We start from the raw sequence: 23,305 nt of genomic DNA on the forward strand, positions 1-23,305 counted from the left end.
CATTGCTAAGGACCCCCCCCCACACACCCCCAGCCTAAGGGGAGGATCCACAGGGCCTGGAAACTCCTGAGCTAACCCAGGCAGGTTCTCCCTGCCGGAGCCTGGCCAGAGACAGGGGCCGGCCGGCTGTGGGCGCCACAGGCTGAGGCTCTGTCCTCACTACGGCGTTAGCTCCGCTCCACTTACCCTGTGCCAGCCACCGCCAGGCAACGCACCCACACCCTCGTGGCTGGGGTGGCGGGTGACACATGCAGTAGCTCTGCAGCGAGGACAAGCCCTGAGCCCCTTTCCCCTCCAAAGGAATCGAAGCCCCTTCCCAAAGCAAGCCAGGCTGCAGCTTGCTCTAGCGTTGGCCCGGGGGATTCCAGTTAGCATGTGCCTGCAGCCCGCTGCCTCCCCGGGCGCAGCCAGCTGGCCCAAAGCTCTCGGAGACGCTCCTGGGTTGGGCAAGTGATTGGCAGAGTCCCGACAGGTCGTCATGCTTTGTGTGGGTCGGCAGTGAGCACAGCTGAGCCCCGTGCCGCGTGTGGCTCGAGGGCCAGTGTTTGACCTTTGGTTTTTGGAGACTGTGTCTTTAACCAGCTGCTTGGCTGTATTAATTGTTTTTAAAGTATTTATGATGTTGCCCGAGGTGGTTTTATGGCGTCTCTGAATGTCAGGTGAGAACTGACACAAGGCTGCTTGCAGCCGGGGCGCTAGGTGGAAATAAACTGTCACTTCAAGGAACGGCCTCACCCAGCGTCTGCGTGTTGCTGAGGCCTGGGCAGAGGAGACGCTTGCTAGCGCTGCATTTGCAATAAGTGCTTGGTTGCATCATTGCAGCGGGGCCTGCTTCCAAGCCCATTGAAATCAGTGGCAAGGTTTTGGAGTTTCTGATTTGCATCAGCACTAAGGAAAAAAAAAAAATCTGTCCCTCTCCCTTCTTGGTGCCTCTGCTGCAGAGACGGGGTTAGTCAGCTTCCTGCTCTCACCCTCACTTGGGGAACTTTGTGTGACCAGAAGTGAGCGACACACAACTCATGCAGCTGGTCTGAGCTGGATTCTGCTGCTATCCTGGGGTAAATCTGGATTTACCTCTGGGCTCAGGCCTGCGCGGCTCGGGCCGGCAGAGTCGCTATGGACGCCCCTGCTCTGCATTAGCCATTCTGGGCCAACGGCCTCGGGCGGCTCTGGTCTGGCACAGCAACGCCTCTGTTCCACCCAAAGGGGCACCATACCGGGGCGCTTGGCTGGGCAGTTCCCCCCCTGGAGCCAAGGCCAAAGAGCAGCGTGGGTCCCAGGCGCCCGCCCACCCGCCTGCTGTGTGTGGCAGCTGAGAGTTCCTGCTGCTCCTGGGGGGCCGGGTTGGCAGAACGGCTCGGCTCCCCAGGAGCACAATGGCAAACCCCTTCCCCGAGGCAGAGACTGGGGGGGCAGGGTCTGGCTGGTTCCCAGCGTGGGGGCCTGGCTGTGGTAACCCTCACCCTGGGGGCAGGGGGCCGCTCGCTCGCTCGCTCACCTGTCAGTCGCCCCCGCCAGCTATTGTGGGCGCTGCGGGGTAGGGGCTGACTCAACCCCAGACTAGAGCTGCTGGCAGCAGGTACTTTCGGGGCAGGACATTTACATAGCAGGCAGCGAACCTTCCTCTGCACAGCCCTGGGCGGGGGCGGGGGCTGCCCCAGCCGCTCACAGGCAGAGGCGCAGGCAGCAGTGGGGTAGCACCCCAGGGAGCCCTGGCCTGCAGCGCTCAGCCTGGCCCCTGCCCCATGTCTCCCCTTGAATCCACAGCCCTTGGACCCCTCCCTTCTCCCCTGGGCCCAGGGCTGGATCCCTGCCGCCCACCCCCATCTGCTGCTAAGAGGTGGCCAGGACCCTGCTGCCTTCGCACCCCATCCCCCACCCCGTGCTCTTCCCAGCCCCAGGAGAGACATCTGCATCCTGTGCAGCTTCTTAAAAGCCAGGGGCCAGCCCCAAAGGGGAACTGTCTCCCCCCAGGGCCGCAGGCAAGACTGGCCTCCCGGCCCTGTGGTTTCCTGCCTTCGCGCTGCCCGGGGAATGTGCGCCAGCTGCAGCTGCCATTTTTCTTTCTCAGTGTTGCGAAACAAGTGGCAGGCCCTCTCCCCAGCTCTGGGAGCTCTGGGGCTCTGGGGAGTGGGGGGGAGGGGGGGGGGGGGGGGGGGCCTGGGAGCCAGACTCTGGTTTCTGGAGGAGGGGGGGGGGGGGAGGGGGGCAGGAGGGGGGGGGGGGGACTGGGAGCCTCACCTCTTCTCCTCCGGGGGAGTGGGGCTGGGGGGTGGTGGTGGGAGCAGGGGGGAGGGGGGGAGGGGGTTCCTGGGTTCTGCATGGCTCTGGGAGGGGAGTGGGGGCTGGTGGGTTAGAGCAGGGGGTCTGGGAGCCAGGACTCCTGGGTTCTCTGCATGGCTCTGGGAGGGGAGTGGGGGCCAGGACTCCTGGGTTCTCTGCGTGGCTCTAGGAGGGGAGTGGGGGCCAGGACTCCTGGGTTCTCTGCGTGGCTCTAGGAGGGGAGTGGGGGCCAGGACTCCTGGGTTCTTTGCGTGGCTCTGGCCTGGGCTCACCAGCCACGCAGGAACACGTTACTGCTCTGCTTCCACATACGCAGTGGCGGCCTCTCCGGCGCCAGCAGACAGCGCCAGGCTCAGCTTCTTCACCGACCAGAGTGGGGGGTTTGGCTAATGCCCCATGAGTGAACCCACCCCGGAGCAGCTCCCCCATCCCACCCCACCCTGCCAGCATCAGCCCTACGCACAGAGTAAAAAAAAACATTTATTGGACACACGGTGGCCAACACACGGCTCTTCCTGTACAAAACGTTCTTAACACAAACACCAGTTTGATTTTGGGGGGGAGAATCCAACCCTCAGCGCTGCCCCAGGGGCGGGGGGGGAGGCCCGTCACATGCCCAACAAACGAGCATTTGTTACGGCCACACGCAAGCAGCTGCAGGGAGGGGGTGAGGCCCGGTGGGGAGGGCACTGGGCTGGGCAGCAGGAGCCCTGGGTGAGCTTGGGCACGTCCTGCCCCCCCATGCTGAGCCGCTGTCCATCGGCCCCCACCCATCCAGACAGATGGGGAGCTCCCCACCCCAGGGTCTCTCGTTCTGCGGCTGCCTGGCACCTCCAGCCCCCTACAAGGGGGGGAGCACTGGGCTGGAGCCACAGCAGCGCTCGGTGCCCGGCGTGGCCCACTACTGCCGGGGTGGCCCTGAGTTATCCCACAGCTCGGGTGCCCCTGCTCCCTCGGACGGGGCGGCTGCGCCCACCTAGCTCTGCTGTCAGCCTGGAGTCCGGGGCACTGCTGGCCCTCGGCCCAGCCCTGCAGCTGACTTCCCCGGCGAGCGCCTGGCCAAGGGGCAGTGCCCTGAATGCCCAGCTAATGCCCCTCTCCCGGAACTGGGGCCGCTGCATCGCTCCTGGGGCGCCGGCCCCACCCACAGGCAGGGCCCGGCCAAACCCCCCTGGGAAACGCTGGCTCGGGGTGCCTGGGTGCAGATCAGGGCATCGCTGCCAGCGGGCGCGGGTCCGTCTCCCAGGGAGGACAGGGAGCAGAGGTCCTGGACCCACCGGCAGTGGCTGAGAGCGGCTCCAGCCCGCCGGGGCAGAGGGAGCGCTATTGTTAAGGGCCAGGCTGGCCCCTGCCGTGGCGCCTGCTGGGGCGGTCAGTGCGGCACAGGCTGGCAACGCTGGTTCCCTGGCTACTGGGGGACCAGGAGATAATCCATGTTGGTGACATCGAAGGGGCCGAAGTCCCCGCTGCCAGGGGTGCCCGTGGAGCCGACGCTGCCTGGCGATGCCGGAGGGGAGAGGAGCGGGGCCTCGCTCAGCGGGGACGTGGGGCTCGGCGGAGCCAGCGGCACCAAGGGGTGCTGGACCACGGCGCTGGCCTTGCCCTGGCCCAGGGAGCCCCTCCTCCATTTCTTCTTGTACCTTAAACGCAGAGGAGGTCAGGAAGGGGCAGCGATTGGGGGCTCCTGCCCCTGCAACACCCCCATCCCTGCTGGCAGCGGGGTTGGGACTCAGGCCAGCATTGGCAGGGGCCCCGGGACCCCCACGTGGCTGTCCCCGGGGGCAGGCAGGGGGCACAGCCCCACTGAGTCTCCATCAGTAACGGCCTGTGAGACGAGCATTCAGGGGCGTCTCTCGGCTGGAGGGAGACCAGGATCCCAGCCCCAGAGGGCTGCCCGGGCCAGCAGTGGCCACCCATATAAGGGGTCAGGGGGCCCTTTCCTGTTCGCCAGAAGGCCCCAGACTGCTCTATGGAGATGGCCTGTCTTGGCTACGCAGGGGTAAGTCCGGCAGGAACTCGTCTGAGTCCAGCAGGCCAGATCCTGTCCTGCCCTGGTGCCCGGGAGTCACTCCGGAGTCACCCCGGAGTAACGGATCCGACCCAGACGTGCACTGCAGGGCCTGGGGCACGAGCTGAGAGCGACTGTCCCTCCCCCAGCAGGCCAGCCGGTCCCGTCACCCCACCCAGGGGCCTGGGGCCCAGCACCCCTCGGCACCAGCCCGGCCGCGTCTCACCTGAGCACGATGCCAGCGAGCAGGCCGGTGCCCAGGAACAGGCTCCCTCCGGTGACCAGGAACGTGTACAGGGGCACGGTGGAGTGGTCGCCGACACCAAGCCCCCCCTCTGCAAACCGAGGGGACACGGGCACCGTTACCAGCACGGCAAGGCCCAGCCCCCACTCCCTTGCTCACTTTGCAGGGCTGGATATTTCTGGGCCATCTCCCAGCCAGGGCTTTACAAAGGCCAGAAACCTGCTGCCAGGGCCTGGGGAGCCCTGGAGAATGACCGGGACCTTCTGTGGGTCTGAGCCGGCAGCCCAGCCTGAGGCAGCTGACCAGGGCTCTCAGCCCATGCTGCCAGCTGGGCTCTGGATCGACCCACATGTCCCTGGCATGGCAGCCCTGCCCACCCAGGAGCCCTGGGCCTGACAGACCAGCACAGGGGGCGGGGGATCTCATTACCGTTAGTGCCCTCTGTGCCATAGAGCCCGGGGGGGAACGTGAATGTGTCGGTGTAGAAATCATAATCCGAGGGGAACTGGAGGAGAGAGATGGGGGAGGGGAGTTATCAACAGGGTCAAAGGGTCCCTCCAGCCCCGCCTGTGATACCCCCAACACAAGGCATGTCCCCCGTCCCACTCCCCCATCCCTGCCTGTGACACCCCCAACACACGGCATGTCTCCTGTCCCTGCCTGTGACACCCCCAACACACAGCATGTCCCTTCTCCCACTCCCCATCCCTGGCTGTGACACCCCCAACACACAGCATATCCCTCCTCCTACTCCCCCCATCCCCACCTGTGACACCCCAACACACGGCATGTCCCCTACTCCCCTATCCCGGCCTCTGACACCCCCAACACATGGCATGTCCCCCGTCCCACTCCCCCATCCCCACCTGTGACACCCCCAATACACGGCATGTCTCCCGTCCCTGCCTGTGACACCCCCAACACACAGCATGTCCCCTGTCCCTGCCTGTGACACCCCCAACACACAGCATGTCTCCTGTCCCACTCCCCCCAGACCACAGAGCCCTTGGGTGAAGCACATACAGTGCTGAGCCCTGAGGCCCATTCCCCCTCCCACCGGGGCCCACGGGCCCCTACCAGAGGGGCAGGCGGCCCCGGCACCACCTGCCTTACCTGCGAGCTGTAGGATCCTGTCTGCCACTCAAGGCCGATGGGATCTGCAATCCAAGGAGAGGAGCAGTGAGGGAACAGCCCTGGGAATCGGGGCGAGGGGGGACGGCACCCAGAGAACCCCTCCCCTCCCCTCCCCCCTAGTCCTACCTGCCCATGGGGTGCCCACGGCCTCCTGGCTCCACTCGCTCCACGAGCCATGGCCAAACTCCTCCAGCCCCCGCACCTGCACCATGTGCCGTGCGCCGTGCCAGGCATCATGGATCACCAGGGACGTTTCTCTTAACTGGTCGATCTGCAACCAACAGGCAGAATTAAACCAGGGGCACTAGCACTGACACAGCCCCCCACCTCCTCCCTAGCTGGGACAGCCAGGGTCCCTGTGACCCAGGAACCTCGTGATGCCCACTAGCAGAGGGCACCGGGGGTGCCGAGTTTTACAGGGATCCCCTGAGTCCGTTGTCTAGGGTAATTCACTGAGGAGTGGCAGGGGAGGTCTCTGCTGGGCGTAGGGATCCTCTGGGAGGGGGTGGGTCCCTTGACCGTGAGGTCTGGGAGTTAAGCAGGTCACCAGGTGGAGAACATCTTCCCTTCAGGCAGGCAGGAGATGCTGAGCCGCCAGCTAACGGAGATCACAGACTCCACAGGAGCAGCCCCCCAGCCGGCGGGGGTCGGTGTGTGACTAAGGACTGTCTGGATCTCTCTGGGCTTGGAACGGGACACCCGGGTGTCTCACCGAGCCAGGGAACGGCCAGCGTCTTGCTGCCGGAATGGAAGAGCCCAGCCACGCCTGGCTGCGGTATGCTGGGAGGATCGGGAGCAGCTTTCGCTCCCGGCCCATACTAACGTCCCATCAGCAAAGTTCCGGCTCAGTCTAGGATGTGTGTTTGGATGCTAGCAAGGCACCTCGAACCCGGGGTACCCCCGGGAAGCATCACAGTCCCCCCTTCCTTGCCAGCACCGTCCCTGTCCACAGGGAAACGCGATGCACCGGGGCCTTCTCCCCACGCTGTAGCTCTGGGGGCAGGGGCCCAGGCAGGGGAGTTGGGGGGCAGGAGGGAGTCCACCCTACCCAGCAGCTGCAGGGTGGGGCGTGAGTGGATGCCGCAGCCTGGCAGGCACGGGGAGCCCGGGGTGGGGGGGTGCTTACCTCCGTGTAGCTCTGGGAGCGCTCAGCCCGGTACCGGACCTGGAAGTGCAGCCGGTAGAACTTGGGGTCCCAGGAGGGAGGATATGTCCAGTTCACACGCAGTTTCTGGGGCGCACTCTCCACCGGGTCCACCAGCACATTCACCGGGGGGTCCGGCTTCACTGTCAGGAGAGGGGGGGTTGCCATGGCAGATGGGTCTGGTGCAGCATGTCCCCGCCCCCGCCCCCCAGGGATGGGGGAGCTCTGGCTCTGCAGGCTCAGCCTGCCCCAGCACCCCCATGGGGAGAGAGACCTGGCTGGAAAAGGGGGAGGGCAGCAGGCAAAGCTCTGGGGAGGGGCAGTGGGGTAGGCGTGGGGAGCAGGGGGCAGCAGGAGGGGCCATACGTACAGACGCGGTTGGCCGAGATGACCTGGTCCTTGCTGACCGTGCTCCCTGCCCCGTTGCTGACGCACACAGACACCAGCAGGAAGGTGTCGTCCTCGCTGGGCGGCACCGTGATCCTGCACGTGAATTTCTCCACCTTGGGGAAGTAGCGGCAGCGCTGCTCCGTGGCGTTCTTCCCCGTCAGCCTGCCGGGGAGGGAGCACGGCTCAGGGCCAGGCGCAGCACCCAGCCAGCAGGCCCTGCCACTGCCCCCCACCCACGTCCCCAGGTTGGGAACACCCCAGGGCCCAGCAGAGCTACCGACATCAGATCAATGTCACAGCAGCCTGCGCCCCGGGCTGCAACATGCAACAGCAGCCTCATGCCCCACTCGGGCACCTCCCCTGGCCAAGGGCTCCCTGCACACGCTGCTGCACTGCAGCCACTCTGGGGTGGAGCGGAGCAGCCGCAGGGCCGCACTTTCGACCAGGAAGAGGAGAAGGACTCTGTATGGAACTGAAAGTAGGGAGGGTGTGAGCATGTGGGGAGGACGCCTGGGAGAAGGCGCTTGGCGCTTTCCTGACCAGGCACAGTCAGGCCCTTGGCTTGGGGTCTGATCTGAAGGCCGGCAGCACTGCCCCACCCCGGGCTCGGCACTGACGGCCAAGGGAGAGAGCCCCCAAGGGACCCCCACATCCAACCCTGCCATGGCGTCCCCCCATCCAGCACCATCCCAGCCCTGTGGGATGGCAGCAAGCGGGGAGGGCGATTTTGTGCCAGGAAAGCAGGCCCCAGCTCTGCTCGCGGAGGGCCAGCCGCTGGGGGGGGGACCCTGCCAGGCATCAACAGCACGGCCATGCTGGCTGCGCCTACACCAAATCCTGCCCTGGCCACAGCTAATAGCTAACCCCAGGGCTGGGTCCCAGGCAGGGTTACCCCCACGCGCTCCTCAATGCCTCAGGGTCATCCTGTGAGGAACTGGGAATGCTCTTAATGTGTTCACTGAATGCTGAGTGGGGAGTGTTGGCCTGGGAAGGTTGCAGGGGAGCTTGGCTGGGACTGGCTGCAGTGGGGATGGGAGACTTTCCCTGAGGGAGGATACCTGAGCAGGTAACAGGAGAACCAGGAGGGGGGTTGGAGCCAGGTGACACCTCTGCCCTGGAAACTGGAAAAAGGCTGGGGGAGGGGCCGGGGGGAGGCTGGGTGAGACGGCTGGAGGGAGTTTCAGTTTGGAGCTGGCTGGGAAAATGGAGGGGAGCCCAGATGGGCCTCTGGCCTCCCAACGGGACTCTGGCCTCCCTGGGGCCCCCCCAAGATGGACCTTGGCTGAGGGGTCCTGTTGTCTGTACCTGCAAGGCCTGTCTTGGACTCTGTTCCTGTCGTCTAAATAAACCTTCTGTGTTACTGGCTGGCTGAGTGTCCTGGTGAATCGCAGGAAGCCGGGGGTGCAGGGCCCTGACCCCCCCACACTCCGTGACACATCCCCAACCACGGCCCAGCTCCCCCAGGCCTCTCACCACTTCTTCACCCACAGCACGGCCCTGGTCCGGGGCGACGGCCTCCGCTGCGGCTGCCACTCGCACAGGATGTCCTTGACGTGGCTCCTGCGGTAGCAGGAGAAGCTGGGCGGCTCCGGGGGCTCTGGAGTCAGACACAGCTGGGGTGAGGGGAGCCCCCGGACTGAGCAGGGGTTAGTGGCTGCAGAGCCGGGCAGGGGGCAGAGGGGGAGCCAGCCACGCCAGGCGGGCACGTCCCGACCCACGCCAGGTACCACGTTACACGGCTCGCCCCATGCAGCCTTTGGACCCTGCAGGATGAGCCTGCTGGCTTGGACGCTGCTGCAGCATCCTGCAGGCCTGGGGGGACCCCGCAGTCCCGGCGCCCATGGATCTGGACATTCCTCCCCAGCCCCTGGCATGGGCAGCCCCTCCCGGAGCCAGACTCACCTTCCACCAGCAGCCGCAGCGAGCGCACCAGGCAGCCGCCCACATAGCAGCTGTACCTGCCCGAGTCGTTGCCCTGCACCAGGCGCAGCAGCAGGCTGGGCCCCAGCACTGCGCGTTCCGAACTCACAGCCTGGGTCTCCACCTTCCAGCTGACGGTGCCATTTGGCTCCGGCTGCCACTGCAGGCAGGGCAGGGTGACATTTGCTCCCACGGTGCTCAGCACCGTGTCAGGCGGGAGGGCTGCAGGAGGGGAAGAGCCATTAGTGCAGAGGGAAGGGAGTGCAGTCTAGGGGTTAGAGCTGGGGGGGGGACAGGACTCCTGGGTTCCATGCCCAGCTGTGCAACTACTGATTGTATGACCCCAGGCAAATACCCTTGTTGTGCCTCAGTTTCCCCTTATGTTCCATGGGGATTGCCACCTTCCCTGGGTGCCACAAGCTGACCAGGCTATGATGTCACAGGAGATGACTCTCGCTGGCTGCTGTGTGCCATGGTGGTGCTGACCCGCCATCTCCCCACCAGGCTGGAGGGCAGAGGCTCCCCCCTTCCCGGCTCCTAGGAAACACTCCCGAGGGGCTCCCTGAGGGAGGAGACAACCAGCCTGTGTCAATATTTGCTGGAGAGGACAAGCCTGAATGAGCATCGGCCTGGCTGAGCACTCGCTTCCTCACCCACCTCTTTCCAAGTCACTGCACCAGGCCCCGTCACAATCAGATCCCCCCTTCCCAGCCCCAGAGCCCTCAGCCTGGGCCATGCCCCAGCCCGGGCCCTACACAGGGCGCGTTAATGGGCCCGTGGGCTCCTCATTTCCCTGGCAAGCTGGGTGCCCAGTGCAAGGTGCCTGAGAGGGCCCAGAGCTGGTTGTGGGAGGGGTGTCCAGGGCTCCTGGGGTGCGGGAGCAGCCTCACGGGATCCCAGCTCTCAGAGCCTAAAGCCAGCGTGCACAGCAATCACATGGGACCCAGGGCCCTGCCAGCAGGGCAGCCACAGGCTGCTGGCCTCAAAGGGTTAATCCTCACGGCCACCCCTGGGACACCGGGATGGGCCCAGGGCTGGGTCTGGCTCAGTTGGCTCATGGCTGGGCCAGGCGGCTGACAGCTCCCTCCCTGTCCCCCTCCCTTAAATGTCCCCGTCCCCACCACACACACACCCAGCCAGGTTCACAGGAGCTGGGATTTTTGCAAACCCACAAGTGTCAATAACGAAAGCAAACACTCCAGTTTCCCGGTGCCCGGTGCCTGCGCAGCCCTGCCGGGAACAGCCAGTTCTACCCGAACCCACTTACGCAACCGGCCGGCTCAGCACAGAGAACTCTCAGCTGCCTGCTAATCCCAGGGGGCCGGGCACCCGCACTGCAGGGACCAGCCCCCCATGCATGGGGCTGAGAGCCAGGAGAGATGGGGTGGAATCCGGGCTGAGCCCTGAGCAGCAACCCCCCTGCGCCCCGTAAATTGGGGGGAATGGGGCATCCCGGGCAAGGGGAGGGGGCACCTCTCCACTGAAGGGACCAGGAGAGCTGGGTTCTGTTCCCAGCTCTGTCACAGGCTCCCTTGGGGCAGCTCCGGCCCCTCCCTGGCCCTCAGCCCCCCAAAGATCCAACCGGGGGAACTGTCCTGCCTCCCTCAGCCCCTTAGGCTCAAGCACCCCGCAGAGGGGCTCCCCTAAGCCAGGCCCTCAGACGCCCCCGGCACAGGCAGGCTGGTGCCCAGGGTCTGTGGGGCAGAGTTCCTGGGCCCTGGAGGCAGTTCCAGACCTGCCCTTTTCCCCCTGTCTGGGACCCCTGGGCTGGGGTCCTGAGCCCGCCGGGTGCTTTAACCCTTACATCACCGAGGGGCACCCCGGGTATAAATAACCCGCGACAATGCGAGGGCTGGAGGCTCAGGGGAGCAGGCATCTCAGAGCCCAGCCAAACCCGGTGCCAGGGGCCGGGCAGCTCCGCACCGCCTGGCCTGCGCCCGAGGGGCCCACTCCCCACTTGCCCAGCAGCAGCACCTCAGCCCTTGGCTATCGGCACACAGGCGGCCTGGGCACTTCTCCATTGCGCTGGGAAGTTTCATTTCCTCCCTGGGGAGAGCAGTGGGGGGCTGGGAGCAGGCGGCCTGGGTTCATTTCCTGGCTCTCCCCAGAGCCAGCAGCTCATTGCTCTTTGTGTGGCATGATTCCACTCCTGCCACCGGGGTCTCCGCTGCCCCGGCACGGTCCCCGGGGGCCATGGCCAGACACCAGAGCAGGGAAGCTCGGAGGCCCCAGGCAGGAGGACCCCAGCCCCCAATGTGGGGCAGTTGGGAGCTCCGCTCACGACCAGCCCGGCGGGGAGGGGTCTGTGCCAGCTTTGGGGAGGGCAGGGTGAGAGCGGCAGCTGCCTCTGCCCCCATCCCCCTGCCCAGGCGGCAGTGGGCTCCACACCAATTCCCGTGGTGCCTGCTGGTCACAAGGGCCCAGGTGCCCCCTTTGCAGCTCGGGGTCCCCCCTGCTGCCCAGTCCTGGCCCAGGGCACGGTGCTCCCTGCCCCGCGCACCCCACCCCTGGCAGCTGCATGAGCCACTGGGATGGGGGCTCAGAGCACACGGGTCACTCACAGGCTACCATGCCCCCCCCGCCCCCGGGGCCCAGCTCTTCCCCTAGAGCGCCCCTGGCACTGGGCAAGGGAGGGGGCCAGCCCCCAGGCGGCACCAGCTGGGAGCCCTGGAGTTAAGGGCCTCTCCCCCTGCCCACGCTCCCCCCAGGGACCTCCGGCCAGGAAGGGGAGCCAGAGCCGGCAGCCTGCCCGCGTGGGGAGCCCCCGGTGGGGCCCCGCCGTTCAGGGGCCAGAGGAGAAGGTTGGGGGGGTCCCAGCAGAAGTACGCCGGGGGGGGCGCTCACCCCCGAGTCACTGGGAGCGGGGCTGGGAGGGGGGAGAACCAGGAGTAAATAAATCTCAGTCCCTCTCAGCTCAGCCTGAAAAACACCGCGCGGCGCGGCCATTCCCCAACCCGGGAGCGCGGACAGAACCCAGGAGTCCTGAACCCCCCCTGAGCCGGGAACGGAACCCAGGAGTCCTGACCCCTCGGAGCCGGGAACGGAACCCAGGAGTCCTGAACCCCCTGAGCCGGGAACGGAACCCAGGAGTCCTGACCCCCCGGAGCCGGGAACGGAACCCAGGTGTCCTGGCTTCTACCCCCACTCCCCAACTCCCCTACTCAAGCCAAAGACAGAACTCAGGAATCCTGACCACCCCGGGCCGTTAACGGAACCCAGGAGTCCTGGCTTCTACCCCCCGCTCCCCTACCCAAGCCAGGGACAGAACCCAGGAGTCCTGACCCCCTGGAGCCGGGAACGGAACCCAGGAGTCCTGGCTTCTACCCCCACTCCCCTACCCAAGCCAGGGACAGAACCCAGGAGTCCTGACCCGCCCTCCCCCTGAGCCGGGAACGGAACCCAGGAGTCCTGACCCCCCGGAGCCGGGAACGGAACCCAGGAGTCCTGGCTTCTACCCCCCGCTCCCCTACCCAAGCCAGGGACAGAACCCAGGAGTCCTGACCCCCCCTGAGCCGGGAACGGAACCCAGGAGTCCTGACCCCGCGGAGCCGGGAACGGAACCCAGGAGTCCTGAACCCCCGGAGCCGGGAACGGAACCCAGGAGTCCTGGCTTCTACCCCCACTCCCCTACCCAAGCCAGGGACAGAACCCAGGAGTCCTGACCCCCCACCCTGAGCCGGGAACGGAACCCAGGAGTCCTGACCCCCCAGAGCCGGGAACGGAACCCAGAAGTCCTGACCCGCCCTGAGCCGGGAACGGAACCCAGGAGTCCTGGCTCCCAGCCCCCCGGCATCTGTGCAATGTCCCCAGGGCGAAAGAGCCCCCCCCCGCCCGCGGTGCCCGGAGCCCCGAGCTCCCCCCGGGGTCCCGGCCGGCCCGGGCCGCTCACCTGGCTCCAGGCACCCCCCGGGCCCCGCACCCACCTGGCCGCGGGCAAGGCCCCTCCGCGGCGGCCCGCAGCAGGCAGAGCAGCCCGGCGGCCCGCAGCGCCCACATGCTCCTGCGCCCCGGGGGCTGCCGGCGTCCGCCCCACAGCGCGCATCGCTCTGCCTCGGCTCCGCCAGCCCGGGCGCCGGGGCGCGGCCCCCGCGGGGCTCCCCCGGCACGTGGCGGGCGGGGGGCGCGGCTGGCGGCAGAAAAACATTTGAGGAACTGGGGGGGGGCCGGGGGCTGCGATTGTGAAAGGGGCGGTTGAGCAATGTGGGGGCGGAGCACGTGGGAGGGGGGGCACCTGGGGAGACGCCCCCCCCGCGACTCCCACCCCCCGGAGCTCCGCTCCCCCTCCCAGGTGCAGGCTGACGTGGGGTCAAGGGGAGGGGCTGGGAGCCAGGACTCCTGGGTTCTACGCGGGGCTGGGGGTGGTTAGAGGAGGAGGTTGGGAGCCAGGACTCCTGGGTTCTATGGGCCGGGGGTTAGAGGGGAGGCTGGGAGCCAGGACTCCTGGAGGACTGGGTTCTCTACGCGGCTGGGGGGGTAGAGGAGGGTTGGGAGCCAGGACTCCTGGGTTCTATGGGCCGGGGGGGGGGGAGTGGGGTAACAGGCAGCCCCCTCTCCTAGGGCCTGCTCAAAAGAGTTTGGTTCAGATGCCCCCAGAAAGGGGGGGCTGTGTGTGATGGGGGGATCTGGTTGCTCTGCCCTGTGCAGCCTTGGTACCCCCCCAGTACAGCACTGGTATCTCTGCTGGGGGGGGGCATGGGTCAGTGCTTGCCGGGGCCGAGCAGCCCTTGGCACCGGGGAGACCCGGCTTATGCCCCTGCTGTGGGTACGGTCAGAGCTGGGAGGGGGCAGCTGTTTGTGTACCAGCCTCGTTAATCAGTGACAGCACCAGGGCACATTAACGCAGGCAGAGGCCTGGCCTGCCCCCAGTTCAAGGTGAGCCCCCACCCCACCCCTCCTACCCCAACGCGCCCCAGCTGTGGCCTGTTAACCCCCTCCTGACTGGGCAGAGTCCCTGCCCCGGTCACTCCTGATTTCCACGCCAGCAGGCTGGGGGCAGGGGGCATGTTACAGGACAGAGGCCGAGAAGAGACCAGCACAGCGGCTGTATGTCCCAGGGCCCCAGCCCCACACTAACCCCCCCCCCCCCCCGACCAGGACCAGGTAGCACAGGAGCCTAGACTAGCATGTGCCAGAGGGTGGACACCCCAATAATCCTGCCAGTGACCTGCACCCCCAGGCTGCAGGGGAAGGCGAACCCCCCCACGGGCCCTGCCAGCTGCACCTGGGTGGCAATTCCTCCTCCCCGGCCTTCAGTGAGAGCCTGAGCACGTGAACAAGAACCAGCCAAGCCCTGGAGTCACTGCTCCGTGCCTGGCCCTGCTCAGCCCCCCTGCTTCCGAGGGAGGAAAGAGCCTCCCCCCAATCCAGGGGGATCCCTCCAGCTCAGCGGGTGTAAAGCAGCCAGGCTGCAGCGCGGGGGCGGCCCAGCAGCGGAGCACGGCCCCCAGGGGGTTTAGAAGTTAGGCCCAGCCCCTTGGGCCAGTTCAGGCTAAACGATGGTCATGGGAACGTGCCCTGCTGGTGGATGCGACTGGCTCAGCCCTGCAGGGGTGGGGGGATGCTCTCCACTGCTCCTGCGCCTGCCCAAGGCAGCACCGTTTCTCTGCATCCGCAAAGCAAGAAGAATTTGGAGTTTAAAATAAATGCATGAAATCCTGACCTCAGCGCGCCAGGCGGGCGAAGCGCTGCCCGTGCAGCCGAGGGGGGGGGGGCCCTCGCCTGCGTCTCTAGGGAAGGGGGCGCAAAGCTGACCTGAAAGGCCAGCTGGGGCTGGAATGGGGCGGCTCTAAGCAGGCGGACGGGGGATTCTCCTGGGCCGTGAACGGCTCAGGGTTGGGGGAACTTTTGCTCTTTAAACAAACCCTGAAGTTTGGGGGCTAGAACTGAGCTCACAGGTTCCCCCAGAGCCTGCCCCACAAGGGAGCTGATGGGTCAACGCCCCAGGCTCAGCCCCACGGGTACCCGGATCTGCCACGGACTCTCCCGCCTGACTCTGGGGGCGTCACGCTCTCCAGCTCGGGTCCTGGCTGCAGAACAGAGAGGACGATCCTGCCTTGGGCTGTCTCTGGAGAACAGAAACCTGAGCTGGGCTAATGGGGGGCTCCACCCCCCTTGCTCCCGACACCAACAGGCCCTTGGGTTCCACACACAGACTCAAGCACTCACCCCAGCATCACAAAAACCAAGCCGGTTCTAGGCCGTGCAGATGCCATGACACCCTTGAAGATACCAGTGTAACTGATGCCTGCCTGAGTTTACAGAGACCCTAAAGCAGCAGCTCCACAAGGTGTGAACTGACCCTCACTCAGGGCCCCGCTTTGTGGGGGCGAGCGACACACACACAATTTGGCATTTTCCCCACATACCACAGAATTCAGCTTGCCAGCTGCCAGAGGGGAGTCTGCTCTGCAGAGCCCGGCGTGCATGCAGGGGCCGGCCTCACACGGAGCGCAACAAACGAGCGTTGGGAGAACCTGGTCCTGTGTCGGCAGAGCACCCAGGGCCGTGGATGTGATGAGGGGCCCGGTGGCAGGGCTGGAGGAGTCGGGGGCAAGCAGCAGCCCTCAGGCACGGGCAGGGTCCTGGCCCCCTCCCCTTTCACGCTCAGAAAACAGAGGCAACGTGAGACAATCTCAGAAAGAGACGTTTTTATAAAAGGCTATTTTTTCCCCTCTCTTTATACCCATAAAATGATACAATTCTGTAAGTATAGAAATGTGTAATAAATTATACGGACTGCTCCTCGGGCCCGGCCCAACGCCACCTCCCCCCCCCCCCCCCCCGAACAAACAGAAAGAACCAAAAATAGATACTTTAGCACACGAGCGCCCAGCCAGCTCCCAAACAGACAGTTCCTCTTTGGTATAAAAGTCAGACTCCGGGGGCCGCGCCCCTCCCCCAGCCAGGCCGCTCCAGCCCTCGCCCCTTCCCAGAAGGGCTTAACACAACCTTAACGCAACCACAGCAACGCCCGAGGTTACTTCGACCTTCCAGAGCCCAGCCCCCCTGGGGACTCCAGCACTTCACAGATGGGAGGGAAACTGAGGCACAGAGCCCGTCACAGAGCTGGGAATAGAACCCAGGAGTCCTGGCTCCCAGACCCCCCTCCCTCATTCTAAGCATGTGGGCAGAGCTCTGTAGTCACCGCAGGAGCTGTAACCCTTGGGGGTGCAGTGACACCCCCCGCACCCGAACCTGCCCCTGGCTTGCAAGGCCCCTTACCTTCAAAGACAGAATGGGACGGGGGGGGGTGAACACTGGGTCCTCCCCCCCCATCGTATTTGGCACCCTGCACAGACAGAGATCAAGGGGAGGGAGGAGGGTGGATCAGGAGGCATCCCCTGCACAAGACTGGCCTGGGGGCTTTTTCACCCCTCTGCCTCCAGCTGGATCCCACCTCACTGGGGCTGATCCCCACCCTAGGGCCCCTGGGATCTTTCCCAGCCTGGCCACAGCCCAGGGTCTCCAACATCCTGCAGCCTCAAGCAACTCAACCTCCGAGGGCCCCCGTGCTATCGGGATCGGCAGCAGCTGGGGGCACTACAGCAGTGAGCCGTGCGTGGGCAGCGTGCGTGCCAGAGGGCGGTACCAGGGGGGAGGGGCTGTGCAAAGGACACAAGGAATGCATCACAAGAAGCGTGCGGAGGTGAGCTACAAATACGTGTGCAAGAGCAGGGCCGTGCACCTGCTAGTGTTGCATGAGGGGGCGGCCAGCAGACTGGACACTTCCCCAGGGGAGCGTGGACGGCTGGGGCACACACACACACACTCTCTCTCTCTCTCTCTCCCCCCCCCCCCAGCACAGAGGGGAAGGGAAACAGGGCACAGAACACCCAGACGATTGTGAAAGGCTCCCTGGTGCAGGGAATGAATCACAATCAGCCTGTCAACAATGCTGACCTCAGGACCCGGCCCCTTGCCTAAGCCTCTGGCACGCAGCAAAGAAAGGAGTTGGGGTGGGGGGGCTGGTTCCCCTTTCGAATCCATCAGCTGGGCTGGGCCCAGGACCTGGGCAGAGGTCACACAGGCCAGAGCCAAGCTCCACCAGCTCGGGGGGGAGGGGGGGGGAGAGAAGTACCAGCCAAGAGCCCCGTGGCTGCGCCCTCCCCCCGCAAGCTGGGAGAACCTCAGGGCTGCCCCTGCAGCCAGGACCCCGAGGAGCCCGGCTCAGGTGGCCTTCGCACCGCGGCTCTGCTCTGGTCTGTAACAGCTCCTTAGGGCCCAGTTTGCTCCCCAGCTCTGGCCCCGGCTCCAGGGGCCACAGGCTCCAGCCCAGGGCGGGCACTGACTGGACGCAGCACTCAGGGGTCGGGTCTCCGCCCAGCCACGTACGGTTTCACCATGTGTAGAAACCAGCCGGGGCAGGGCCCATAACTCCTCCCAGCCCAGGCTCCCCCCACCCCACCCCTGCCCTGCTGCAGGAGGCCAAGCCCATGCCCCCTCTGGGGCGCCCACGCAGCCCTGGGACTGACGCTGCCTGCCTGGGGAGGGCGTCTGCCCCTTTCTGCTCAGCCGGCTCCTCCCCAGGAGCAGCCAGTGGCAGCGGGGACAGAAGAGTCACTTTGTAAACATGGGGGCTCCGGTTGCTGCTGCTTTTCTCGTTTTATAGATATAAAAAAGACACATGTGGCGGCGGGGGTGGGGGGGACGCGCTGCCAAGCCCAGCTGCCCCCTGCCAGGCCCGGCCCTCCCCGTGTCTCCAGCATGTTACATTCACGGGTGACTCAGGCTCGCTGTACACTCCGGGCGGTGGATGTCCCGATACAAGATGCTGCCGGCGCTCTCTGCGCCCGGGCTCCGGACGGGGGTGCCGCGCCCGAGCTCCGGACGGGGGTGCCGCGCCGGGGCCGCTGGGCCGTCTGGACGGGGGTTTTTTGGTTACACGGTTGGCTGTGGTCCAGACTCTGCCTCCAAACCTCAGCACCTGGAGAGCCTCGTGGGGCGCCCCGACCCCTTGCCACAGCAGCACCCGCAGCAGCCAGCCAGGATCCGCGTGGGAACAGCTGGGGGCGCTGCCGGGCTGTCCAGCCCCTGGCGGGAGTGAGAATCGGAGCCCCCCAGCCTCACACCTTGAGCGGCTTGTCGGCCCCCCCGCTGGGGCTGCTGGCGGTGCTGTCTCCACCCTTCTTCTTGCGCAGGGTCTCGATCCAGCTGGAGCTGGAGCGGGCGGCGAAGCTGGAGAGCGCCAGGGAGCTGAGCCGCATGTTCTTGCCTGACATGATGAGCTCGCCGAAGCCCTCCTGGTGGGAGAAGGCGTAGCCGGAGCGCCGCGAGCCGGCACGGCCCACCCGCCGCATGCAGCGGTGCTGCGCTCGCTGCTTCTTTCGCACCAGCTGGGTGTAGCGCACCTGGGGGGGGGGCAGGGTGAGGAGCCTGGCCGAAGACCCCACAACCCGCCCTCCGTGAAACTGCAGGGGAAAGGCCCAGCCAGGGTGAACGGGGGCCGGGAACAGACGTGGGAGCCTGCCCGAGACACCCCCCCAGTCCTCCCCTCCCCGGGCAGCTCCTGCAGGAGCTGGTCAGAGATGGGGGCAGGGGCCAAAGCCATGGGCACGTTCCAGTGAGGGGGCAGTAGCCTGGGGGAGGTGGAGCTGGCCCCTGCCCCACCATGAGATCGCTCGGGGCAGACAATTCCCCCCCACAACCCTGGCCGAGTGGAGATGGATCCAGCCCCCACGCTCCACGGCGAGGCCTTTCCTGGCGCTGGGGGCGCGGGACGTCCGAAGCCCGAGGAGGGGGCCCACTCCGCGCTGGGGGCCCCGGCTCGGCCGCACGTGCTCACCGTGTCCGATAGCTCGGGCTTCAGGTCCAGCTTGAGGAATCGGAAGGCCACGACTGGCATGATGCAGACCACGGTGGTGAGGGTGATGGTGAGCCAGACCGTGGGCTGGGCCAGCGTGTTCTGGGCATTACCTGGGCAGCAGGAGGGGGAGAGACCTGAGAGCCAGGCAGGTGGGAGCGGCCTGCCCCACTTCCCCGCCTCCCGCGGCAGGAGTCAGCAGAGAAATGAAGCTGTCACCGGGGTCTCCCCCGGCCCCGGGAATCAGGCGTGGTGCAGGGGGAGCAGCAGAGTTCAGAGGGCACCGACCGGGATGGGGGAGGGGCACCCCAGCAACCACTGCCCCACTAGAAAGCTGCCCTCGCCTGCCTTGGGGACCCCCCCGGTGGGGTCAGGAGTGAACCCCCCCCCCCCGGTCAGATCGGCAGGCACCTTGGGGCGGGGTTCCCCTTCCTTTGGGGCATGGAGCGTGGTCACCGGGGCACGTCTCGTGCAGTCAGCCCCTGGCGTGGTGGGGACCTCAGGGACAGCTCGGTCCCGCCTGGCACCTGCCCCTCAGGCGAATGCAGCTGCTTGGACTCACCCACAAAGCGGAACTGGTTGGGGAAGATCTGGAAGAGGCCGCTGCTGTGCATGGCGAAGAGGATGGCGAAGTACACAGCCAGGCTGCCCCAGATGAAGAAGTGGTTGATGGCCGTCCAGAACCCCGTGTCCAGCCCAATCTGGGGGAAAAGGGGAGAGCTCAGGGGGCAGCGCAGACAGGCTGCCGAGCCGATGGGCAGCCCCCTCGGTCCCCCAGTGTCGCACAGGCCCAGCGCCCTTCACCACGTACTCCGCCCAGCACCGAGATGCAGCCACCTCTGGGGTGGGGCACAGCAGCCGCTCAACAGCTTAGATCCGGGTTCCTCTGCTTCCTGGGCTAACTGACCCGGTACGGGGTGCGGGCTGGAGGGGACCCGAGAGGCCACGGAGGCAGAGCCGAATGGGGGCAGCCCACCTGCACGCTGACCACGATCACCAGGGAGGTTGCCACGGTGACAGCGAAGGACTGGTAGTCGGCCAGCTGGGCGCCGTCGTTGCGGGTGGCGTCGGCGAAGACGCCGTAGGGGATGAAGAACATGAGGACGGAGGTGTAGATGCCCTGGGCGATGCAGATGAAGAACTCCCGCTTGTTGAAGAGCAGGTTGAGCTGGCCTGGCTCGTAGAGCTTGGGGTATTCCATGCTGCGCTGCTCCGTCACGTCCTGGGGGGCAGGGGCATGGCAGGGGTGAGCCTGGCCCCCCCACCCAGGAGCCGCCCCTGCAGGGAAGCTGAGGGCTGGACAGGCCATGGACCAAGCCCACCTCTTGCCCCTGAGGCGGGGGCCCTGACCCCATCCCTGACCCCACCCAGCTGGGTTAGGGCCCGCAGTGCCCAGGGCCCCAGAGATGGGGGAGCCCCGAGCCCGCCTCGGGCTGCTGCGGCCCTTCCAAGCGGCACCCCCAGAATTCCCTGTCTCCCCACCTGCAGGGTGGGGGCTCCCTGCTGCGATCGCAGGCCACGAGGCTCCATGAGCACAGGAGACAGGCTGGGCCCCCCGCCTCACCCCAGCAGGAGCAGATCTCCACCCTGCCCCTCCCGCACCGATCGGGGGAGACGTACCTGGTCGAACACGCCCATGGCGAGCACGGGCAGCGAGGTGTAGACGATGTTGTACAGGGTGATGAAGTACTGGTCATAGACCGTCTGTCGAGAGACGGGGGGGTTAGGGCGGGGAAAACACCCCTGCCTCACTGCATCCGGAACGGACGAGCAACTCGCTCTCCTGCCTTGGAGACACCCCGGCTCTGTGCTCCCCCCCGGCCATCCCCAAGTGCTGAAGGACCCAACGACCAGCCTGGTTCTCTCTGCCCCCCACGATGAACCAGCCCCGGGCAGGCTGGCCAGAAGGGAGCTCACCTGCGGCCTGCCAGTCCAAAAGCACCAGCCTGCCCTGCCTGGGCATCCTCCAACCGCTTCCAGCAAGGCAGGGAGGATGCAGCCATCGCAGGCTGGCGCTGGGCGGCCCCCGGACGCCCGCTCTACACTCGCAGCCTGTCGCGCTGCAGCGGCTGGAGCCTTCGCCCAGGTTCAGCGACAGGCCCCAGCGCAGCCCTCCCCCATCACCACCCTGCAGGGCAGGGCAGGGCCCGTCCCTCCCCGTGTCCACGCAGCACCCGGCACAGCTGCGTGGCTGGGTCCAAATCCAGCAGGCACAGTCCGAAGGGAAGCCCCACGGCCTCGGGAAACCCTGTCCAGGGCGCAGCACCTGGCACCGCACCTGGGCCGAGAAGCCGCAGAAGAACCCGAACCAGAAATGGACCATGGTGAAGGCAAAGTTCTTGTAGAAGAAGTAGCAGAGGAATTTGCACATGCGCAGGTAGGACCAGCGGCCGTGCACCAGCAGGAGGCGCTGCAGGAACTTGAACTGGGAGAAGGAATAGTCGGAGGCCAGCACGGCCTGGATGCCCTCCTGCCCGCTGATGCCCACGCCGATGTGCGCAGCTGTGGGGGGGAGAGACGTGTGGGTCAGCAGGGAACCCAGAGCCGCCCCACACAACGCCCTGCAGTGGGAGAAGGGTGCTGCCCTCCTCTCCCCTCCCGCCTGGCCCTGACCCTGCAGGCAGAGCCCATCCCCTCCCCTCCCTGACCCCCCAGGTAGAGCCCCTCCCCGCCCCACCCCGCACTGACCCCACCCTGCAACCAGAGCCCCTCCTCCCCACCCAGCCCAGCCCTGACCCCACCCTGCAGGCAGAGCCCCTCCCCTCCCCACCCCGCCCCTGACCCCACCTGCAGGCACAGCCCCTCCCCACCCAGCCCAGCCCTGACCCCACCCTGCAGGCAGAGCCCCTCCTCCCCACCCCGCCCTGACCCCCAGGCACAGCCCCTCCCGCCCCTCCCCGCCCCGCCCTGACCCCACCCTGCAGGCAGAGCCCCTCCCCTCCGCATCCAGCCCTGACCCGGGCCCCGGCCCCGCAGGCAGAGCCCCCCCGCGCTCACTCTTGATCATGCTGACGTCGTTGGCACCGTCCCCGATGGCCAGCGTCACGGCCTTCTTGTACTTCTTCACCAGCTCCACCACCTGGGCCTTCTGCAGCGGGGTGACGCGGCAGCAGATCACGGCCTTGCAGGCGCAGGCCGTCTCCAGGAACTCCAGCTCCATGTCGGCCTCCAGCGCGTGGGCCTGCGGGGAGGGGCGCGGACGGGTGAGCGGCAGGGACGTGCCCCAGAGCCCAGCAGGGACACCCGGAGTTGGGAGCAATCAGGGACGGCAAGGGAGCGCCGAGGGAGTTACCGGTCGGGACGGGGGGCACCGGCAGAGTTGGGGGTAGGGTAGGGGGGAGCCGGGGCTGCGGGTCAGAGGGGAGTTTGCCCTTGGTAACACTGCCCCCCTCACCAGGCTGTGCCCGTTGATGACCAGGGCGTACTCGCCCGCGATGGCCTCCAGCACCGAGGTGAGCCGGGACGCCGACGAGGAAGACGCGAGTTTCTCCTGGCAGGAGAAGCCGTTGCCCATGGAACGCGACGAGTCCATCATCTTCTCCCGGGCTTTCCTGGGGGAGAGGAGAAGGCTCAGCCGGGCTCCCGTCAGCAGCGCAGGGACCGGGAGGGGGCGTCCTCCCTACTCCCCCCAGCACCCCTGCCCCAGGCCCCCCCGAGCCCCCGCCCAGCCCTCACCTGAGCTCCTCCCGCACCTCCAGCACAGTGTGGCCCGTCACGATGAACACCTCCGTCATGTCGTCCGTCAGCATCTTGCAGGAGTAGCCGATGTTCACGGCCGTCTCTGGGGAGGGGAGACGTGGGCTGAGCGGGGCAGCTTGTGCCCGAGCGCTGCCCCTCGAGCCCCCACAAACCAGAGGGGATCAACTCCCCCAGCCCACTCCCCCTCTGCCTCCCCCCTCCCCCCTGGGGGCACCCAGGCTTTGATCCCCAGGGTGCCTTGCAGCAGGGTTCCCGGCCCCGCTGGCCACCAGATACCTAGGGGGGGTCCTGTCCCTCGGGCCAGAGGGGCTGGGTTCTCTGCCTGAGCCTGGCAAGCAGGGACACCAGCAGGGCCAGCCCAGAACGGCTCCCCTCCACCCAGCCCCCCGCGCAGGCCCAGCCTCACCTTGCTTGTCCCCGGTCAGCACCCAGATCTTGATGTTGGCCAGCGTCAGGATGGCGATGGTTTCGGGGACCCCCTGCTGCAGTTTGTCCTCAATGGCGGTGGCCCCCAGCAGCTGGGCAGAGAGAGGAGACACAGCAGTGATTCTGGGGCACCGCCTCGCGCCATGGCCCCAGCCTGCCCCTCGGGCGGTGCTCCGAGCCCACCTACCGTCATGTCCCGCTCCACCTCCTCGTACAGCCGGGCCAGGCGGTCCTCGCGGCCCTCGGAGGCCGTGCTGG

At 66.6% G+C, this 23,305-nt stretch overlaps 2 protein-coding genes across 3 annotated transcripts; both read right to left on the reverse strand.

Annotated features, from left to right (window-relative positions):
- Positions 1-2,749: 2,749 nt before the first annotated feature.
- Positions 2,750-13,199, reverse strand: IL6R (interleukin 6 receptor). Of its 2 annotated transcripts, XM_039513440.1 has the most exons (11): positions 13,047-13,199; positions 9,106-9,345; positions 8,677-8,800; positions 7,184-7,365; positions 6,796-6,956; positions 5,796-5,940; positions 5,649-5,692; positions 4,965-5,040; positions 4,518-4,626; positions 3,681-3,923; positions 2,750-3,635 (listed from the first exon to the last, which is right to left on the reverse strand). In XM_039513440.1, the coding sequence occupies exons 1-10, from the start codon at positions 13,117-13,119 to the stop codon at positions 3,692-3,694; spliced, it is 1,386 nt and encodes a 461-aa protein (XP_039369374.1). In that variant the 5' UTR covers positions 13,120-13,199; the 3' UTR covers positions 2,750-3,635; positions 3,681-3,691. The 2 variants fall into 2 exon arrangements, with proteins under 2 accessions (XP_039369374.1, XP_039369373.1); XM_039513439.1 differs by having other exon boundaries at positions 2,750-3,923.
- A 3,980-nt stretch (positions 13,200-17,179) lies between these two features.
- Positions 17,180-22,703, reverse strand: LOC120390422 (phospholipid-transporting ATPase ID). Its single transcript, XM_039513094.1, has 9 exons — positions 22,615-22,703; positions 22,317-22,473; positions 21,920-22,103; positions 21,201-21,424; positions 20,543-20,626; positions 19,899-20,144; positions 19,485-19,623; positions 18,905-19,035; positions 17,180-18,470 (listed from the first exon to the last, which is right to left on the reverse strand). The coding sequence occupies exons 2-9, from the start codon at positions 22,455-22,457 to the stop codon at positions 18,186-18,188; spliced, it is 1,434 nt and encodes a 477-aa protein (XP_039369028.1). The 5' UTR covers positions 22,458-22,473; positions 22,615-22,703; the 3' UTR covers positions 17,180-18,185.
- Positions 22,704-23,305: the final 602 nt, after the last annotated feature.

The sequence above is a fragment of the Mauremys reevesii genome, linkage group 24 (genome assembly GCF_016161935.1).
Source record: "Mauremys reevesii isolate NIE-2019 linkage group 24, ASM1616193v1, whole genome shotgun sequence".
Taxonomy (NCBI): Eukaryota; Metazoa; Chordata; order Testudines; family Geoemydidae; genus Mauremys; species Mauremys reevesii.